General features: G+C 46.3%; 1 protein-coding gene across 7 annotated transcripts in view; it reads right to left on the bottom strand.

The window, feature by feature from the left end:
* The window catches only part of gse1b (Gse1 coiled-coil protein b), a 627,491-nt gene that overhangs the window by 312,861 nt on the left and 294,940 nt on the right, over window positions 1-19,690 (bottom strand). The window contains exon 1 of one of the 7 annotated variants that reach the window (XM_072595897.1): window positions 10,681-10,765. The exons of the other annotated variants lie outside the window; for them this stretch is intronic. Coding sequence (XP_072451998.1) covers window positions 10,681-10,720 — 40 coding nt within the window. The 5' untranslated portion in view covers window positions 10,721-10,765. Of the gene's footprint in view, window positions 1-10,680; window positions 10,766-19,690 lie in introns of those variants that run through there. 7 annotated transcript variants of the gene reach the window in all.

The following is a 19,690-nucleotide window of genomic DNA, read 5'->3' as shown; positions in this document are numbered from 1 at the left end:
AGAAGGGCCAGCCTCTGGATAATGGGGGAGCTGGACTGAGTGATTAAAGACAGGGACAGGAGAGTTTTGGATGCCTTGTAAACCGTGGGAAGCCAGCCACACGTGTTTCAATAATCTGTTTCACATAGGATGCAGACAATTAGTTTGAAATTGAACAGTTACTAGGGAGAAGGAGGAAATCACTGGCAAGGGAACAACATGAATACTGAGAACTAGAGGCAATGGATTTCCCAATGTTTAATTGAAGAAAATTCCTGCAGTATTTGATGTTGGACAAGAAGTTTGTTAAGCTAATGGCAGTGGTGAGGTTGAGCTATGCATTGTCAGAGTGTCATGGTCTTTTCAGATGACGTTGCCAAATATAGTTGAGAAATTGAATCTTTGGGAGGTCACCAGACATAATGGTGTGGGAGCCAGCGTAGAAGTCACTACAGATGAGTAGGTTTGGACAGATAGGAACAGAACCCAGTGACTGGAGTCCCACCCATTGAAGATACCACCTGAGAGACAGAGGAGGAGGATCATTTTATATGTTGTTAGCACGTCCAGCATTTATTGCCCAACCATAACTGTCCTTCAACTGTGTGGCTTGCTAAGCCATTCCAAAAGGAAGTTAAAAGGCAACTACATTGTTGTGGATTCTGAGGCCACACTGGTTAAAGGCAGCAGATTTCTTTCCCTAAAGGACTTTGATGGGGCCGACCGTGTCAAAGGCAACAGACAGTTCGAGGAGGATGAGGAAAGATAGTGCACCTCTGCCACACAGCCACAGAAAACATGTCTCCAGTGTCTGGACAGTAAATACTGGGACTGCCTCTATAGTCTCTCTATCTCACTCTCTTATAAACAGTGTGTTAAAAACAAGCTCTTTGAACAAACATTTGGTTCTGCCCTAATGTGTCCTCCTGTGACTCTGTGTCAAATTATGCTGTAAATTTCCACGAAGAAACTTCCCGGGATACTATTGATGTTCCTCGGCAGCTCAGCATGCTGTTTGACACTTCGTTTCCCCAACTGATCATCTTATCATTCTCCATCGAGTTACATCAGGGAGGCAATCACTTCTCTTTCATCTGTGCTTCTGAGTGGATAGCACTGGTGCGACCTGAGCTTAATGGCCATCAATATATTGATGCTGCTTCTAAGCTCAGGGTTTCACACTGGGTGGAAACTCATACTGAAAAGTAATTCAGTATTGGGATCACACAATCACAATGATAAGATTCAATCAACAGTCCCAGACTCTGGTTAAGATGTGATTCGGAGATTGTGCTAATACTGACAAGAGTTAACACACAAAAAAACTTTCACAAAATTTCAGTTCACAAACTCTGCATGCAGCAGCTCATTGAAACCTGTCTGCGATCAGTCTGGAAAAGAAATTCCTTCTCTTACCAGCTAATCACTGCGGTCAGAATTGTCAAATTCCTAATTGTCACAACAATGGGGTGGGGAGGGGGAAGAAATGATAAAAGGAATGATATCTTGCACATTATAGTGTTTAAAACTAAAATTCACCTTGAAGTGGATAAGTCTACAGACAGAATGTATGCTTATACAGACAGTGTTGCAGTGGGTAAGGTCAGTGAATCACTAATCCAGAAACCCAGACTGATGTTGTGAGGATCTTGGGGTTGAAGTCTCACCATGGCATCTGGTACAATTTTAAATTTAATGAAAAAGTCTGGAATTAAAGATTTTTAATAAAAAGCTGGAATAAAAAGCTGATCTCAGTCATGTGCCATGAAATGATAACTAACTATCATAAAAACCCATCTGGTTCACCATTGGCCCTTTTAGGGAGGGAAATCTGCCACCTTACCCGGTCTGGCCTACATGTGACTTCAGACCCACAACCTCCCTCCAAAATGGTCAGGCAAGCCACTCACTTCAACAGGAATTAGTTCAAGGGTGGGTAATAAATGCTGGTCTTGTCAGTGATATCCAGAACCCAAGAAAGAATAAAAGGGGGAGGGGGGGGTCCATAAAGGCAAGAAGTGTATTTGCATGGCACGTTTCAGAGATTCAAAAAGGCCCAAAGCATACTGCAAATGAGGGGGTTAAGTGTGAGAAATGTGTGAAGTCATGCAAGAGTGAGGTGGCATGATGGCTCAGTGGTTAGAACGGCTGTCTCACAGAACCAGGGAACCGGGTTTGATTCCAACCTCAGGTGACTATCCGTATGGAGTTTGCGCATTCTCCCTGTTTTGGTGTGGGTGACTACCTTTGTAGTCCAAAGATGTGCAGGTTAGGTGGACTGGCAATGCTCAATTAACCATAGTGTTGAGGGACATGTCAGGCTCGGTGGATTAGCCTTTGGAAATGTGGGGCTACAGGGATAGGGAGTGGATCTAGATGGGATTCTCTTCAGAGGGAGAGTGATACTCAATGGGCCGAATGGCCTACTTCCACACTGTAGGAATCCTATGATTCTAAGTTCAGCAACCAAATCCCTCACACGGCAATGTGATAATGACCTAGTCAAAAGGTTTTCATCGATGGATCAACTTGACTGAGGCTAACTCCTTTAACTCTTGTACAGATGGGATCTGAACTGTCCATCTGAGAGAACAAACAGGGCCTCAGTTTCATGGGAAAGGTGGCACCTCTGACATTAGAGCACTCCCTCAAGACTGGGTCTTAAATCGACATCTGACTCAGGCTGGAGTGTCAACCACTAAACCACAGCTAGCATCGCAGTGCAGGAATCCAACAATGTGGGAGGAGCAGGCAAGAAAGGTCAGTGAATATACGAAATAATGCATTAACACTAACAAACTCCAGGTTTTCAGTTCTGTCAGCGGTAGGAAAATGCAGGCCTAGGGGGAGTGATGAAATTATTTTATCGCAGTGAAAAGTGATCAGGAGGCTGTGGTGTAGTGGTAATGTCATTGGACTTTGCAGACCTGGATTCCAATCTCACCATGACAGATGTTGAAATTTCAACTTAGTAAAAGTCTGCAGTTAAAAGCGCGCCTAATGATGGCAATGTAACCATTGTCTATGGGATCACTAACCTCCTTTAAGGGAGGGAAATCTGCCATCCTTACCTGGTCTGGCCTACATGTGACTCCAGACCCACCGTTGATTCTCAACTGGCCTCTGAAATGGCCGAGTAAGTTGACACAGTTCTAGGGATGGAGAATAAACGCAAGCCCATCCAATGAATGCATTTTTAGAAAAAAATAAAGAGGGGTCAGTCCATGGAGAAATGTCAATTTGGAATACCGAAGAGTGGAGAGCTTAGAAGAATCCTAACTTGTAAGATTGTGAAGAAATGGCAGATTATGAAGAGAGGGCCATTTTGGTTTTTGGAGTTACGTATGAAAGGGGTAAGTGATTGCAGCAAGTGATGAGGAATGAAAATTTGAATTAGGTTGTTCAATGCAAGGTGAAGTAGTGAATAATTTGGGATGCTTTTCTGATAGTTGAACAAAATATTTCTGAGGCCAGATTTGGAGTTGGGTAGAAAGTGCTGGCCTTCTTCCTTGAAAAGAAGATATAATTGCAATTCAGAGAAGGGGGCAGTCTTATGAAGAAAGATTGGGCAGGTGCAGCCTTTATCTGTTGGAGTTGAGAAGAATGGGAGGTGATCTTATTCAGACTCTTGAGAGGTGGCAGGCTGGATACTGAGATGACGGTCCCCCTTGTGGGAGAGACTAGAACTCAGGATCAGAACTCAAAACAGCTGAGTTGGATGGATTGGCAAGGAAGTCATAACCTATCAGGGATAGACAGTGAAAACTAGAAATGAGGCTACTGTCAGACCTTATAATGTGGTGCAGCAGGCTTGAAGGGCTGAATGGGCGCAGCAGGTCAGGCAGCATCCAAGGAGCAGGAGAATCGACGTTTCGGGCATGAGCCCTTCTTCAGGAAGGCTCATGCCCAAAACGTCGATTCTCCTGCTCCTTGGATGCTGCCTGACCTGCTGCGCTTTTCCAGCAACACATTTTCAGCTCTGATCTCCAGCATCTGCAGTCCCCACTTTCTCCTTGAAGGGCTGAATGGCCAACTGCTGTTCCTAGTTTGTATGTATGGTTGATTCGTAGTTTGATTTGGGTAAGAGCAGAGTACAGGAAACTGTAAAACACCAGTGGCTTTGCCAACCAATGAGCTGTGTGTGTATGTTTATGTTGGCACACTGTTTTGCTTCATTACTTTGATGGATTGCAATGCCAGGGGTTTACACCAGGAAGGATTCTGCTGTCGCCACACAATGGCCTCGTAAACAATACCAGCTGCAGGGACACAGTGCTAGAAAGTCAGAACAGGCTTCACTCCACGCCTGTGGATTTACACAGCAATAAATCTCCTCTAGGTAACAAGGAATTCAGTCTTCCTACCACTTTCACTGCTGCACCTTTGTATTGCTGACTGACAAGCAGGACAATCAGACACAAGGTGCCGTCTCTAGCCAAGGAGCCAGGAAATCCAGCTGAGATTTAAAGGAAAATCAAAAACATCTGCTATCACAGGCCCAGCCAGACCAAAATTATATCTCCCAAGCCCGGAGTACTCCAGAGCCAAAGTTACCTACAATTTCCAAAATGCACAGAACATAAAAAAACGTGTAGTTTACTCAAGCACACAGACAAATCGGCGCTATGGTGTTTACTCCACAGGGGATGGCTGCTGAATAGTGGCTTTGGCAAAACTGCAGCTCCTTGCACGTCCTCCTCTGCTCATGCGGATGGTGCCTTTCACAACCTCAGCACTTTGCAAGGAGTTTGCCAGCAATTGATGTCCTTCAGCAGTGCAGCCAGTGCTGTGATATTGGAGAGCTCCCACATCAGCAACATGATAATGACAAAATTTTATTTCTGGAAGCGATTTAGGTTGAGGGATACAAACTGGGATGCGTCCCAGGAACAACTCTCTCGTTCGTCTTCAAAGAGGTGCTGTGGGATCTTTTAACACCCACCCAAAGGAGAAATGACAAGGCCTCAGCTTAACATCTCATCCCAAATGTGGCACTTCTGACAGTGTAGCACAACCTCAGTACTGCTCCAGGAATGCCAGCTGAGATTCTGCTCTGGAATGGAACGTGGTGACAGGAACAACTATCAACTGAGCTGACAGACAACCCCAGCTGGGAGCAACAAACACATCACAGAACCTGGGGCCATCCTCACCCACATTGTTCTGTTGACTCCACCATTAACTCGCTACATGATACGTAGTACAGGCAGATGATGATGCACTCAATGTGCGCTAACTGGCACTTATAATAAAACCCCACGCGATAGATCCAGGACAACCATCAGTGTGGTAAGATTTAATTAAAAAATGAATAATAATTGACAAATTCAAGTACACTGCTGCAATTTATTAATAACTGTTTTTATGGGTTACAAGACTGCAGTCAGTTCTGCTACAACACGGTAGTTCCATTCTCATGAGAAAATTGCGTAGTAGCCCCATTTAAACTAATGGGGCAGTAATAGTGTAATAACCAATATGCACTTTAAAAGTTTGTGCTTTAGAAACTGTGTCCCCAGTTTATCAAGCGCGTTACAGCAAACTTGCATTAATGAAATGTGCCTTACAGCAGAGCGACCTGTTTAATTCAATGGAACATTTCTGACAATGACCCATTCACGGAACTAATAAGGAGTAGGCACAGTGTGAGGGATTCTCTTCCTGCGAGTCACTTGTCGTTTTGATTGGCCATCGTGTCTCATTTACGTTCTTCCCTGCACTTGCTTGCTTCACAGCTCAAACGTGTGACAAGACTTTTCAGAAGTCCCCGCCAACACAGTTCTCCAAATAACTTCCAAAGAGTTGGATGTGTGCATTTCGAGACATCTGCCCACCAACACCACCCCCATTTCCAACTTCCAGGACTGTACTCCCATGGGAAAGTACTTGACCTCAATCAGAAAGCACCCCCCCACCCCAAAAGCTGAGGTTTCAATAATTCAAGGGACCCACGCCAATTACATACAGATCTTTTGATAGGGTCCAAAGTAGTACCCGTCCTAATAGGTGGCACAGTGGCTCAGTGGTCAGTACTGCTGTCTCACAACGTCAGGGATGTGGGCTCCATTTCACCCTTGGGTGACCACACTGTGTGAAATTTGCACATTGTCCCCGTGTTTGCATGGGTTTCCTCCAGGTGCTTCAGTTTCTTCCTACAGTTCAAAGATGTGCAGGTTCAGTGGATTGGCACTGCCCATAGTATCCAGGGATGTGCAAGCTAGGTGGATTAGCCATAGGGAAATGCAGGGTTTCAGGCCTTTAGGTTAGGGGTTGTGTCTAGGCAGGAAACTCTTCGGTGGGTTAGTGCGGACTTGATGGGCTGAATGGCCTGCTTCCACACTGGAGGAATTCTATTCTAGTAGATTAGATTAGATTAGATTAGATTACTTACAGTGTGGAAACAGGCCCTTCGGCCCAACAAGTCCACACCGACCCGCCGAAGCGCAACCCACCCATACCCCTACATTTACTATGGGCAATTTAGCATGATTCACCTGACCTGCACATTTTTGGACTGTGGGAGGAAACCGGAGCACCTGGAGGAAACCCACGCAGACACGGGAAGAATGTGCAAACTCCACACAGTCAGTCGCCTGAGGCAGGAAATGAACCCAGGTCTCTGGCGCTGTGAGGCAGCATTGCTAACCACTGTGCCACCGTGCCACCCACTAGTAGCTGTAACATTCAGGCAAACTCTTACCTTCTCCTTCAATAGGCACTTCTCTTGGCAGAAACCTTCAACAGCTGAAGAAAGCAACATAAACACTGGCATGGCCAAATGATTTTACGCAATCCTGTGAAAGCTCAAGCAGGGCAATCACCTCCTCAGACAGCACTTTCCAAATGCACAACTGCTTCCACTTACAAGGACAAGGGCAGCAGATACAAGGGAACACCAGCACTTGCAAGTTCCCCTCCAAGCCACTCATCATCCTGACTTGGAAATATATTGCTGTTCCTCCAGTGTCATTAAGTTGAAATCCTGGAATTCCAGCCTAGTGACATTGGGGGTTGACTTACAAGGGCTGGACTGCGGCGATTCAAGAAGGCAGCTCACCATCACTTTCTCAAGGGCAAATATGAACGGGCAATAAATGCTGGCCCAGCCAGTGATGCTCACAGCCCATGAGTGACTTTTTAAAGATATGTAGCTTTGCCTTCCTTTGGATGTTTTCTCTACAACTCTTCCCGTAAATCCCCACTTCACTCTTAGCTTTTATAGCTGAAATAACTGCACAGAGGTCCTGTCACCAAGTCACCCTTTATTTACATGTGCCAGCCAGCTCAGAGCCAGTCCCTAGAATGAAGAGACTCTCTGAATCTCCGAGTTACGTCTGTCAGCCAGGGCTCCCTGATTCGACCAGGTTAACAGCCCCAATCAGGGATCCCACAGTCAATGAGATCGCTACAACAGCCACTCACCTTCAGTTGTTCAACGTGCTCAAGAACTGGGGAATTTTCCAGCAATGAGTCCATGGCCGAATCATACTGCTTCTGCAATTTGTTGACAGTGACCCAGTTTTCAGGAAATTCTATTTCAAACTTTATCATCTCACATCAAACTGCCAGCTACATTGATTAAACAGAGAGGAGAGACAGCAGCAGGCTGGTGGGCTCGATCAATAATGGCAGCATCAAGCTCAAAGTGACAAAGATCATTGGCAGACTTTGAACAGAGTCACTCTCCCTGCACCACCTCACCTCCCAACAGTTGATCAATGGCTCAGCGCAATTCTCCAGTGTCTAACTGGGCTTACCAATTAGCCAGCTTCCCATTTACTCCCAGGTCTGTGCTAAATTACAAGTTCTTTGAAAGAACAACAGTGGGGTGCTTTTGAACAGAAAGTAAACTGAAACTAAAGCTCTCTCTGGGTTAGAAAGTGTAATGCTCCCTCTACTCCTTTAAACTGAAGGTAATGCACCCTCTACTTTTAACCTTTATATAAAGCTCACTCCATAAGGTCCAAATAAAACACTCCTAGGATAGGGATTGCACGGGCTTAGATATACAGAGTTAGTCTCTCTCTGCTCTTTAAAACAGAAAGTAAAGTTCCCTCTATGCCATCCCAATCAAATGCTCCTCAAATAGGGACAGAACAGAGTGAGATATGGGGTGAGCTCCCTTTACTCTTTTTTTCAAAATGTGGAAGTCAAAAATAATAATGAAGCAGCCCCTGCTGGGGCACTCTATTGAGATAAAACACAAATGAACAGCTGAAGGGAAACTTATATAATGAAACAGAAACTTAATTCAAGTAACACTGTCTGGGCAGCCGATGCAACCCAGGCCCGTGCGGTGCCCACTTGTCTCAAAAGGCTTCTACCCTGTCAGTGAGCACCATTTACTCCCTATCCAGGGGCACCAAAACATGGACATAACAGTGAAAGAGGGATAGACAGTCAGAAAGGACAAGCTCCTCCGCAGCACGCTGTATGGAACTGCTGGCCGCCATCTTGACCAGGGCCAGGAGCAGACCCAATACGAAGGTCTGCCCCTCCCCGCACTGAGGGGTGGGTGGGGGTGAGTTTCCTGTAGATCAGGAGCATGGGAATGAAGTACAACCAAAAAACATTAGAAGCTAAAAGGTGGCTGCAAATGAAATCATTCAATGTACAAAAGAAAAACTGTTTCCTCCAGGCCACAAAAAAAATGACATGTGGCCTGGCAGCCAATGAACTTAATCAGCAACTGCACCGGACTGCCATGTGTAGTACTCTCCACCTTGGATCTCAAATGGAAAAGGAGAAGACCCCTTTGTATGAAGATTGCACAGATAGGACTCAAACTCTGGACTCTCAAATGAAAAGCTGAACGAATGCAGCTCCTCAGTGGGGCTCGGCAATTGGGCTCAAACATTGTTGGATCATGGAGGAACAAATTGGCGACGGTTCTTGACCTCAGCTTCTGGGTGTGACCTCTCCCAGCTAAGTTAATTGGTCAAAATACGCAAGCGTCCATCGGGATCTCTTTCTGTTAAAGAGAAGCAAATGGCTTGGTACTGCATGTGGGGCTAACACTCAACATCAAGAATGAGGGAAGGCAACTGACCCCAAAGGGAGAGGTGATGGCCTAGTCATATTGTTAGGGGACTAATATTCCAGAGATCCAGGTAATGCTCTAGGGACCACCAACTTGAAACAAAAAATCTGGAATTAAGAGACCATGATGCCATTGTCGATTGTGGAAAAACCCAGTTGGTTCACCAACGTCCTTTACAGAATGTAACTGGCCATCCTTACCTAGTCTGGTCTCCATGTGACTCCAGACCCACAGCAAAGTGGCTGACTCTTCATTCTCCTCTTAAAGATGAACAATAAAGGCTGGCCTAAAGTCCCATTAGTGAATAAAGCCACCACAACCAGAACAGATTGAACATGTGCCACTCGATACATTTGGGCCCACATGCCAGGCTTCTGAACTATCCAGCTTATTGCTTAACCACCTCCCATACTCGAGCTCATTACCAATGGCCCAGATGCACACCAGCACAGGCCATTTCGATGTGATTACCTGAAGATGTCAAAGGCAATTGGGCCTTCCCTTCTCCAGGCCATGTTGACCATCATTTACACAGTCACCAACAGACAGATTGGTGACAGGACCTGAGGGGACTGGAATAGGAACACCAGGCTGAACCTTGTGACGTGAACTGAAGGATCACTGCACTGTCAGGAAGGGGGTGTTTCACATGCGGCTTTAAACCAAGACTCCACCTCCCTTCTCCGGATAGATAGTCACATGGCACTATTTGAAGATCAGATGTCTCCCTAACATCCAGCTAAATACTTATCCCTTAAACAAAAGCTTTTGATTTGGTCACCATTGCAATACTGTTGTATGTGAATTGATTCCCATGTTTGTAACATTGCAACCAGGATGACACTTCAAGAGTACTTAAATGGCCGTAAACTGCTCTGGGACATTCTCTCTGTGTCTTTCCTCAGGGTGCTCTGGTTTCCTCCTATAGTCCAAAGATGTGCAAGTTAGGTGAATTGGCCATGCTAAATTGCCTACAGTGTCCAGGGCTGAAAATGTGTTGCTGGAAAAGCGCAGCAGGTCAGGCAGCATCCAAGGAGCAGGAGAATCGACGTTTCGGGCATCAGCCCTTCTTCCAGGGATATGCCAGCTAGATGGATTAGCTGGGGTTAAAAACTCTATGCAGGTTTGGGGGGAGAGTTGGGTCTGGGTGGGATGCTCTTCAGTGCATTGGTGCAGACTCAATGGGGCTGAATGGCCTCTTACTGCACTGTTGGGATTCTTTGATCCTGATGTTGTGACCGGCGCTATGTAAGTGCAAATCTTTCTTTCAAAGAACGAAGAACACTACAGCACACCTGATGAAGGAGCGTCGCTCCGAAAGTTAGTGTGCTTCCAATTAAACCTGTTGGACTCTAACCTGGTGTTGTGTGATTTTTAACTGACGAGGACAGACAGTGTGTGTTCGTTCCTTCAAACACTTCGACAATGAACCACGCCCCCTGAACACAGCACAAAACCAATTCAGTTCTGCAGCCCCGTCCTACTCTGAGTAACAGAAACATACCGAAAGGAGGGCACTGTGGCTGGTCAAAGAAATTACAATCCCCTAGCAAGTTCAGATGTTCACAAGCGTCAGAATTGGCTGCAGGCCAGTTGGTTGACACAAGGTGAATGCTCCACCCTCTCCAAACGTACTCATTTCAAAGCCCCGACTGACTTACCGAGTTTAAAAGGTTTCCATCTTTGACCCTTGCAATCCATTAGCGAGCCGAGAGCTGTGCATGTGCCGCACCACAAGCTACAGTGGCTCCAGCCAAGGAACCAGCTGAACTCTTTTTAACACCTTCAGGGGAATTGGTGGGGGGAAAGAGAGCTCCCGTCATACAGACTTGTCTTCCTTGTGATAAGGCTGTGGACTAAAACAGATGGAATTCCACACAAGCAACCACTTCCTGGCTAAAGTTCCAGGTTTCTGATTTCTCAGAAAGTGACTCAGCCTGTTCGACGTATTGTGAGCGATTTGCGACAACGTTTGCCAACACAGTCATCACATCCGTACCCAGCAGCGTGCACCCACACACAAGTCTGCTCTCCCAGCGAGGAACAAGCACCCTTCCACTACACCTCTATCCCTTTTCTTGGCACAACTAAAGACCCCGCCAGACTTCAAATTTCAATCATCCAAGCATCACGGCATTCAGACAAGACAAAACTTCTCAAAGTTGTGAATTGACTAATGTCAGAAATGACTTCAATGTGCTCCTCAATTGTCTGCGTTAATTTCTGTTTTCAGGCAATGTATCCCATTTCATGAGTGTTTCTGAAGAGTTATCATTAAATGTGCTTGGATCTATTCCTTTTTAAACAAAATATTTATCCTTTCTATTTTGGGAAATCAGTTGGAGTCTGTCGTGTAGGAAACAAATAAAACCACAAAAAAAAACTGACAATGAGAAAAGGAGTATTTTCTGAGCGGTGGTGCATCTGAACTCTCATTTAATTACAGCTTCTACTGTTAAGACAAACCCGGATACACTGGGCAGTGTTTATGAAGTCGAGCCTGGTAGCTATTTCAGCAAAACTTTGGAAGACTAATGTAGAAGGAGTTTTGCTTTTCACCAGCGGATTTCTCTAGCCAGCTCCCATCTCAGTCCCCAGCTTCCTGAGATGCAGACTTCAGTGAGGGTACTGTTCCAGGGCATCACATGCCCAGCACATACTTGTTGAAATGGCTATATCCTGCAAGACGATACAAGGAGGGTATTCCAGAGCTGCACACAATCCCCTAGCTGCAGACAATTATGAAGGGCACAGACAGAATGGACCTTTATCCCTTGATAGAGGGTTGAAGGACTGTGTGCACAGATGTAAGATAAGGGGGCAGGAGGCTTAGAGAGGGTGTGAGGAAAGGATCTTTCACCCAGAGGGTGGTGGGAAATTGCCTGTAAGGATGGTTCAGGCAGAAACCCTCATAATATTGATGAAGTATTTAGATGCGCACTGACAATGCCAAGGCACAGAAGGCCAAATGTTGGGAAATAGGATTAGAACAGTTAGCTGGCTGGTTTTGAGCTGTGCAAACGTGATGGGCTGAAGCGCTTTTTTTCTGAGCTACAGATCTAAGACTATGACTACAATCACACGCATTTGTATGGCACCTTTATCCCAGTATAATGTGCCAAGGCACATCACATGTGTGATCAGACTAAGTTTGACACCAAATGACAAAAGAAAATGATCGAAGTGACCAAAAGCTTGGTCAAAGGGCTAGGTTTTGAAGATCCTCTATAAAAGTGGGATTGACAATGAGGGCAGATAGGAGAGAGACAGGGAATGGTTTAGAGCTGGAATCCTGGAAGATATGGCCTAAATAACTGAAAGCAATGACAGCTAATGGAGGATGGAGATAAATCAGGGAAGTGTAAGAGGCTGGAATTGAAGGAACATAGAGATCCCCCGAGTGGAATGCAGAATATTAGAGTTAAAAATCACACAACACCAGCACTGCTCCGAAAGCTAGTGCTTTCAAATAAACCTGTTGGACTATAACCTGGTGTTGTGTGATTTTTAACTTTGTCCACCCAGGGCAACACTGGCTCCTCCACATCTTGGCTATTACAGAGATTAAGGAGGGATAAGGCAACAGAGGGAGACAAAGACAAGCACAGATTGGGAGCTCAGTTATTATCCAAAATATTCACATTCAGTACAATGTGGGGTAACTATTCTGCAGAGTCATGGGCTATGTGGCTTCACAATGGAGAGCTTGACATTCAAATTGTCTGGTGTGTTCCATAGCAGGACAGCAGTCAGGAGCAACATTCCTGGTCAAATATACCCCAGACACAGAGATCCCAAGGCACGTGGAACACTCAAATGGCGAGACCATGGGTATAAGAATAGGAAGGGTTTAGAGGGGTATGAGTCAAGTGCTGACAAATGAGACTAGATTGGGTTGGGATATCTCATCGGCATGGACGTGTTGGACCCAAAGGTCTGTTTCCGTGCTATATGTCTCTATGATTCTATAATTAGGCCATTCAGCCCATCGGGTCTCCTTCGCCATTTCGATATTGGCTGATATGTTTCCCAACCCCATTCTCCTGCCTTTCCCTGTAACCCTTGACCCCCTTACCAATTAAGAACTTATCTATCTCGGTCTTAAATACACTCAATGGCTTGGTGTCCACAGCCCCCGTAGCAATGAGTTCCACAGATTCACCACCCTCTAGCTGAAGAAATTCCTTCTCATTTCAGTTCTAACGGGTCATCCCTTCACTCTGAGGCTGTGTGCTTAGGTCCTAGTGTCTTCTGCTGATGGAAACATCTTCTCCATATCCACTCAATCCAGGCCTCTCGGTATTCTGGTCAGATGCCCCCACAGCTCGGAGCTTCAACTCACAATGGCTGGTTTGCTGAGATCTTCATGGAAATACTGTACCCTGCCACCAGCACAGTGCAGCCAATGGCCTGGTGGTGTGACCATCTGTCTGTGGCAAAAACTATCTCGGTGAACTATTGCCCTCCTTTCTCCTACATCGAATCAAAATGACAAACGGCCTCCTTTGCTCACGAATGCTGATTTATTTTATTTCATTCATGAGGGAGCCGTTGGCTAGGCCTGCATTTATTACCCATCCCAGAGGGCAGTTAAGAGTCAACTGCATTGCTGTCAGCCTGGAGTGACATGCAGCAGACCAGGTAAGGATGGCAGCGTCCTTCCCTGAAGAACATTCATAGACCAGATGGGTTTTTCCAACAATCAACCACAGTTTCATGGTCATCATTAGGCTCTTAATTCCAGATTTTGATTGAATTCAAATTCTGCCATGTACCACAGCGGGAATTGAATGCAGGTCCCCAGAACAGTAGCTGGTCCATGGATTAACATTCCAGCAATGATACCACCAGGCCATTGGCTGCACTGTGCTGGTGGCAGGGTACAGTATTTCCATGAAGATCTCAGCAAACCAGCCATTGTGAGTTGAAACTAAGACACACACATTTTCTGTTGAGAAGAGTCAGCCAGCAGACCACAAGTGGTTTGGTTACAGTGAAGGCATAGCTCTGAGAGGAAGGAAACGTTCATAGCGGTTCAGTGAGATTCCCAGAAACAGCCCTCACTTCGTGATTCGCAGTCCAAAGTTAGGGGAAACCGCTCTCATTGTAGCGCTTGGCCGCTGCTAATCAGCCAGAGCCAGTGGAATATTGTCACCGCGTCTGCCCCCCCACATCAATAAAGAAACAGTCCAACTTGGCTCCAGGCTACCATCAGCCTGCCTGGAACTCAGTAAGCAGCCTCCTCACCACCAACCACCCCCCTTCCCACCCCCCTCAACAATCCCCCAACCCCCGATCAGAAGGCTATGGGTTCACACCCCACTCCAGCGACTTGTACGCATAAACTAGACTGACCCTCCCAAAGACACTGTCATATGGATAGGAAGGATCCCATGGCTTATCTTAAAAAAGAGCAGTGTGTCCTGGAAACATGCATCTCCTAACCAATGCTTAAAAGTGAATGATCAGATCAATTATTTCTTTCCTGTTTTTGGGGCCGTGCTCTTTGCAAATGTGTCTAGAGACTTTAAAATTGCAGATGCTGGAATCCAAAATAGACAGGCATGAGGCTGGAAGAACACAGCAGACCAGGCAGCATCAGGGCTAAAGAAGGGCTACACACAAAACGTCGACTTCTCCACCTCCTGATGTATTCTTCCACATTTCCCTCTATTAAACAATAACTGCACTGCCGAAAGGGAACAACTTCTTCTTGGGTTTCTAGCCTGAGAAAGGTGAGATTGTGTCATTACAAAGTGAATGCTTCAGTTGAATATGGCTAATTTATTGTCAATAGGAACTTTATTCCTTCCTCAAACATCCAATGTATTCCGCTTCCCTCCTGATTCCCAATGGAAGTGCCTGGTAAGCATCAGGTACCTCAACCAAGTGGCCATTCGTTTCTGGGCTCCATGACTATGGTGCTACTGTCATTGTCAGACAGCACAGAAACAGACCCCTCAGACCAACCAGTCCATGTTGAACATAATCCCAAATTAGACTAGTTCTACCTGCCTGTGTTTAGGCCACATCCCTGCATCCTTTTCTGTTCATGTACAGTACTTGTACGTGCATCCACCACTCCCTCTGGAAGTCCATTCCACATGAACCAGTCTCTTTGTAAAAATAAATTGCCTCTCATGTCTTTTTTAAATGTTTCTCCTCTCATCTTAAAAATATGCCCCCTGGCCTTGAAATCCCCCGCCCTAGGGAAAAGACATATGCCATTCACTTTATCTACACTCTTCATTATTTTATAAACCTCTGTAAGGTCACTTTGCGACCTCCAATGTCAAATAGTCAGCCAGTCATTCCCTCATGGGAAAGGGCTGCACCCAATTCTTTCCTTACCTGATGGTGAATTCTTCGGGAGAAAGTAAGGACTGCAGATGCTAGAGATCAGAGCTGAAAATGTGTTGCTGGAAAAGCGCAGCAGGTCAGGCTGCATCCAAGGAGCAGGAGAATCGACGTTTTGGGCATGAGCCCTTCTTCAGGAATGAGGAAAGTGTGCTAAGACAAAAGGTAGGGAGGAGGGGCGTTGGAAATGCGATAGGTGGAAGGAGGTTAAGGTGAGGGTGATAGGCCGGAGTGGGGGTGGGGGCGGAGAGGTCAGGAAGAAGATTACAGGTTAGGAAGGTGGTGCTGAGTTCGAGGGTTGGGACTGAGACAAGGTGGGGGGAGGGGAAATGAGGAAACTGGAGAAATCTGAGTTCATCCCTTGTGGTTGGAGGGTTCCTAGGCGGAAGATGAGGCGCTCTTCCTCCAGCCGTCGTGTTGCTATGTACTGGTGATGGAGGAGTCCAAGGACCTGCATGTCCTTGGTGGAGTGGGAGGGGGAGTTGAAGTGTTGAGCCAAGGGGTGGTTGGGTTGGTTGGTCGGGGTGTCCCAGAGGTGTTCTCTGAAACGTTCCGCAAGTAGGCGGCCTGTCTCCCCAATATAAAGGAGGCCACATCGAGTGCAGCGGATGCAGTAAATGATGTGTGTGGAGGTGCAGGTGAATTTGTGGTGGATATGGAAGGATCCCTTGGGGCCTTGGAGGGAAGTAAGGGGGGAGGTGTGGGCGCAAGTTTTGCATTTCTTGCGGTTGCAGGGGAAGGTGCCAGGAGTGGAGGTTGGGTTGGTGGGGGGGTGTGGACCTGATGAAGGAGTCACAGAGGGAGTGGTCTTTTCGGAACACTGATAGGGGAGGGGAGGGAAATATATCCCTGGTGGTGGGGTCCGTTTGGAGGTGGCGGAAATGACGACAGATGATACAATGTATTTGGAAGTTGGTGGGGTGGTAGGTGAGGACCAGTGGGGTTCTGTCCTGGTGGCGATTGGAGGAGCGGGAAGTGGAGGAGATGCGGTGGAGAGCATCGTTGACCACGTCTGGGGGGAAATTGCGGTCTTTGAAGAAGGAGGCCATCTGGGTTGTTCGGTATTGGAACTGGTCCTCCTGGGAGCAGATGCAGTGGAGACAAAGGAATTGGGAATATGGGATGGCGTTTTTACAGGGGGCAGGGTGGGAGGAGGTGTAGTCTAGGTAGCCGTGGGAGTCGGTCGGTTTATAGTAAATGTCCGTGTTGATTCGGTCGCCCGAGATAGAAATGGAAAGGTCTAGGAAAGGGAGGGAGGAGTCTGAGATGGTCCAGGTAAATTTGAGGTCGGGGTGGAAGGTGTTGGTAAAGTGGATGAACTGTTCAATCTCCTCGTGGGAGCACGAGGCAGTGCCGATACAGTCATCGGTGTAGCGGAGGAAAAGGTGGGGTGTTGTGCCAGCGTAGCTGAGGAAGATGGACTGTGTTCCACTTATCCTACGAAGAGGCAGGCATAGCTGGGGCCCATGCGGGTGCCCATGGCTACTCCTTTGGTTCGGAGGAAGTGGGAAGATTGGAAAGAGAAGTTGTTCAGGGTGAGGACCAGTTCAGTCAGTCGAAGGAGGGCGTCAGTGGAAGGGTGCTGTTTGGGTCGGCGGGAAAGGAAGAAGCGGAGGGCTTTGAGTCCTTCGTGATGGGGGATGGAGGTGTACAGGGACTGGATGTCCATGGTGAAGATAAGGCGTTGGGGACCGGGGAAGTGAAAATCATGGAGGAGGTGGAGGACGTGGGTGGTGTCCCGAACGTAGGTAGGGCGTTCTTGGACTAAGGGGGACAGGACCGTGTCGAGGTATGCAGAGATGAGTTCGGTGGGGCAGGAGCAGGCTGAGACAATGGGTCAGCTGGGGCAGTCAGGTTTGTGGATTTTAGGCAGGACGTAGAAATGGGCGGTGCGGGGTTGTGGGACTATGAGGTTGGAGGCGGTGGATGGGAGATCCCCTGAGGTGATGGGGTTATGGATGGTCTGGGAGATGATGGTTTGGTGGTAGGAGGTGGGGTTATGGTCAAGGGGGCAGTAGGAGGAGGTGTCCCCCGAGCTGGTCGGTGCGCCAAACTACTACTGTGCCTCCCTTGTCTGCTGGTTTGATAGTGAGGTTGGGGTTGGAACGGAGGGAGTGGAGGGCTGCACGTTCCGAGGGTGAGAGGCCAGCATTTATCTATCAAATGACCTTACCTAAACAAAAACTAACACATCAATTCACCTCTTTAGCCTTTATTAATGGGAGTCTGCTGTGCGCCAATTAGCTGTATCGGAACAATGAATGGACAATGTGAACAATTCATTGACAGAAAAGCCGTTTAGGACAGCTTACTGACATGATAGGTGCTAAATAAATGCACTCTTTCTTTGTCTGTTCTTTTGAATGAAGTCCTCTGCCATACCGTGCTGTTATCTATTGTTCACTCTGCTAAATCTGTTTGTGCACATTTCATTCAAAGCCTGAAACACTGGTGAAAGGCTGGGTGACAGTCAGTTCTTAGTATGCACTTTGTTTGCATTGTCACATTGTGTTGAGGCTTAGACAAGGTAATGGTGGGAAGAACATGGTGCAGGTCATCTTAATCTTTAGTTATTCATTCCTCAGCTCGTAAACTTCGAGTCAGATACATTAGGGACATTGAAGTGACTCTTGGATAGGCACATGGAAGATAGTACAATGAAGGGTATGCGGGTTAGTTTGATCTTAGAATAGGATAAAAGGCTGGCACAGTGGCTCAGTGGTAAACACTGCTGCCTCCTAGCACCAGGAACCCGGGTTTGATTCCAGCCTCAGGCGATTGTCCTCGTAGAGTTTGCACATTCTCCTCTTGTCTGTGTGGGTTTCCTCCAGGTGCTCCGGTTTCCTCCCACAGTCCAAAAGCGTGAAAGTTAGGTGAATTGGCCAAACTAAATTGCCCATAGTGTTCAGGAGTGTTAAGGTTAAGTGCATTAGTCAGGGGAAATATGGAGTAATAGGGTAGAGGAATGGGTCTGGATGAGTTACTCTTCGGAGGGTCAGTATGGACTTGTTGGGCCGAAGGGCCTATTTCCACACTGTAGGGATTCAGTGATTCTAAGTGAACATTAAGGGTCGAATGGCCTGTACTGGGCTGTCCTGTTCTATGTTCTATAGAGAGAGAGATGGTGCTGTGCTGGCTAAGCTAATGGACTAATAAACTGAAGATTAATATCCCAGGCCCAGAAAATCAAATCCCATAGTGGCCCCTGTTGGGATTGAATTAATACAATTAATTAATTAACACAATTCTGGGATTAAATGCTACTGTCAGCAAAATCAAGTATAGAGGGAGGCCATTTGGTCCCTCGAGTCTGCTCGTCCATTTAAAAGTGACTCATTTAACTGTAACCTCAAATCTACATCCCACCAACCCCAATAGCTGGAGTTACTAGGAAGTCTGCCTTTAAAGTAATAACCTTTGATATTGCAGATAATTAAATGCCTTCTAGAAATCAAAGTACAGAACAATCATGGATTTGCCTTTACCCACAGCAGTACTCCCTCAAATCTTTTTTTGTTTGGTGTGTGAGCCGAGGGAGTGTGAGCGGGGGAGGGACGTCCAAAACGGTAAGTCAACATGTCAGCACATCAAGTTCAGAGGAACTTGACGTGGCTGCAGAACTGCACAGCTACATCACACATTATTTCCTCAAAGAACTGTAACACATTGGATAAACATGATTTCCCTTTCACGAAACCATGTTGACTCTGCCTGGTACATTGAACTCATCGATATGCCCTTCATTAACAATAGTTTTTGACATTTTTCTAATGACAGACATTAAGCTAACTACCTTTTGTTTCCTGCTCTCTGTCCCCTTCTCCTCCTCAATAGCATTTACATTCACTGTCATCCAATCTAATGGAAACTTTCCAAATCAAGGGAACTTTGGAAAATTAGAACCAATGTATCATCTATCTCACGAACCACTTCTATTAAGATTCTAATTATGCCATATGATTTTCATGAATGATTGTCAAAAGGCTTCTAGTTTATTTATGTCCTTTAGGGAAGCAAATCTGCCATTCTTATCCAGTCTGGCCAACAGGTGACTCCAGTCCCAAATGAATGCGGTTGATTTTGATGTCTCTCCAAAATTGTCAAGAATGCTTCTCATTACAAAGGAATTTGATGCTCACATCCAAGAACATTTTTTTTAAATATTACATAAGCAGCCAAGTTGCAACCTCAGGTTTTTAGCCACATACACATTGCTGTTGCTTATGGTTTCTGCTGTTAACATGTAACACACCGAATGTAGAGGACAAATGTACAACTAGTATTTAAAACTAGACCTGCGAGAAAAGTATGTCC

This window comes from Chiloscyllium punctatum, chromosome 26 (genome assembly GCF_047496795.1).
Source record: "Chiloscyllium punctatum isolate Juve2018m chromosome 26, sChiPun1.3, whole genome shotgun sequence".
NCBI lineage: Eukaryota > Metazoa > Chordata > Chondrichthyes > Orectolobiformes > Hemiscylliidae > Chiloscyllium > Chiloscyllium punctatum.
Note: the sequence above shows the minus strand (reverse complement) of the source record. Positions and strands in the feature narration are given on the sequence as shown.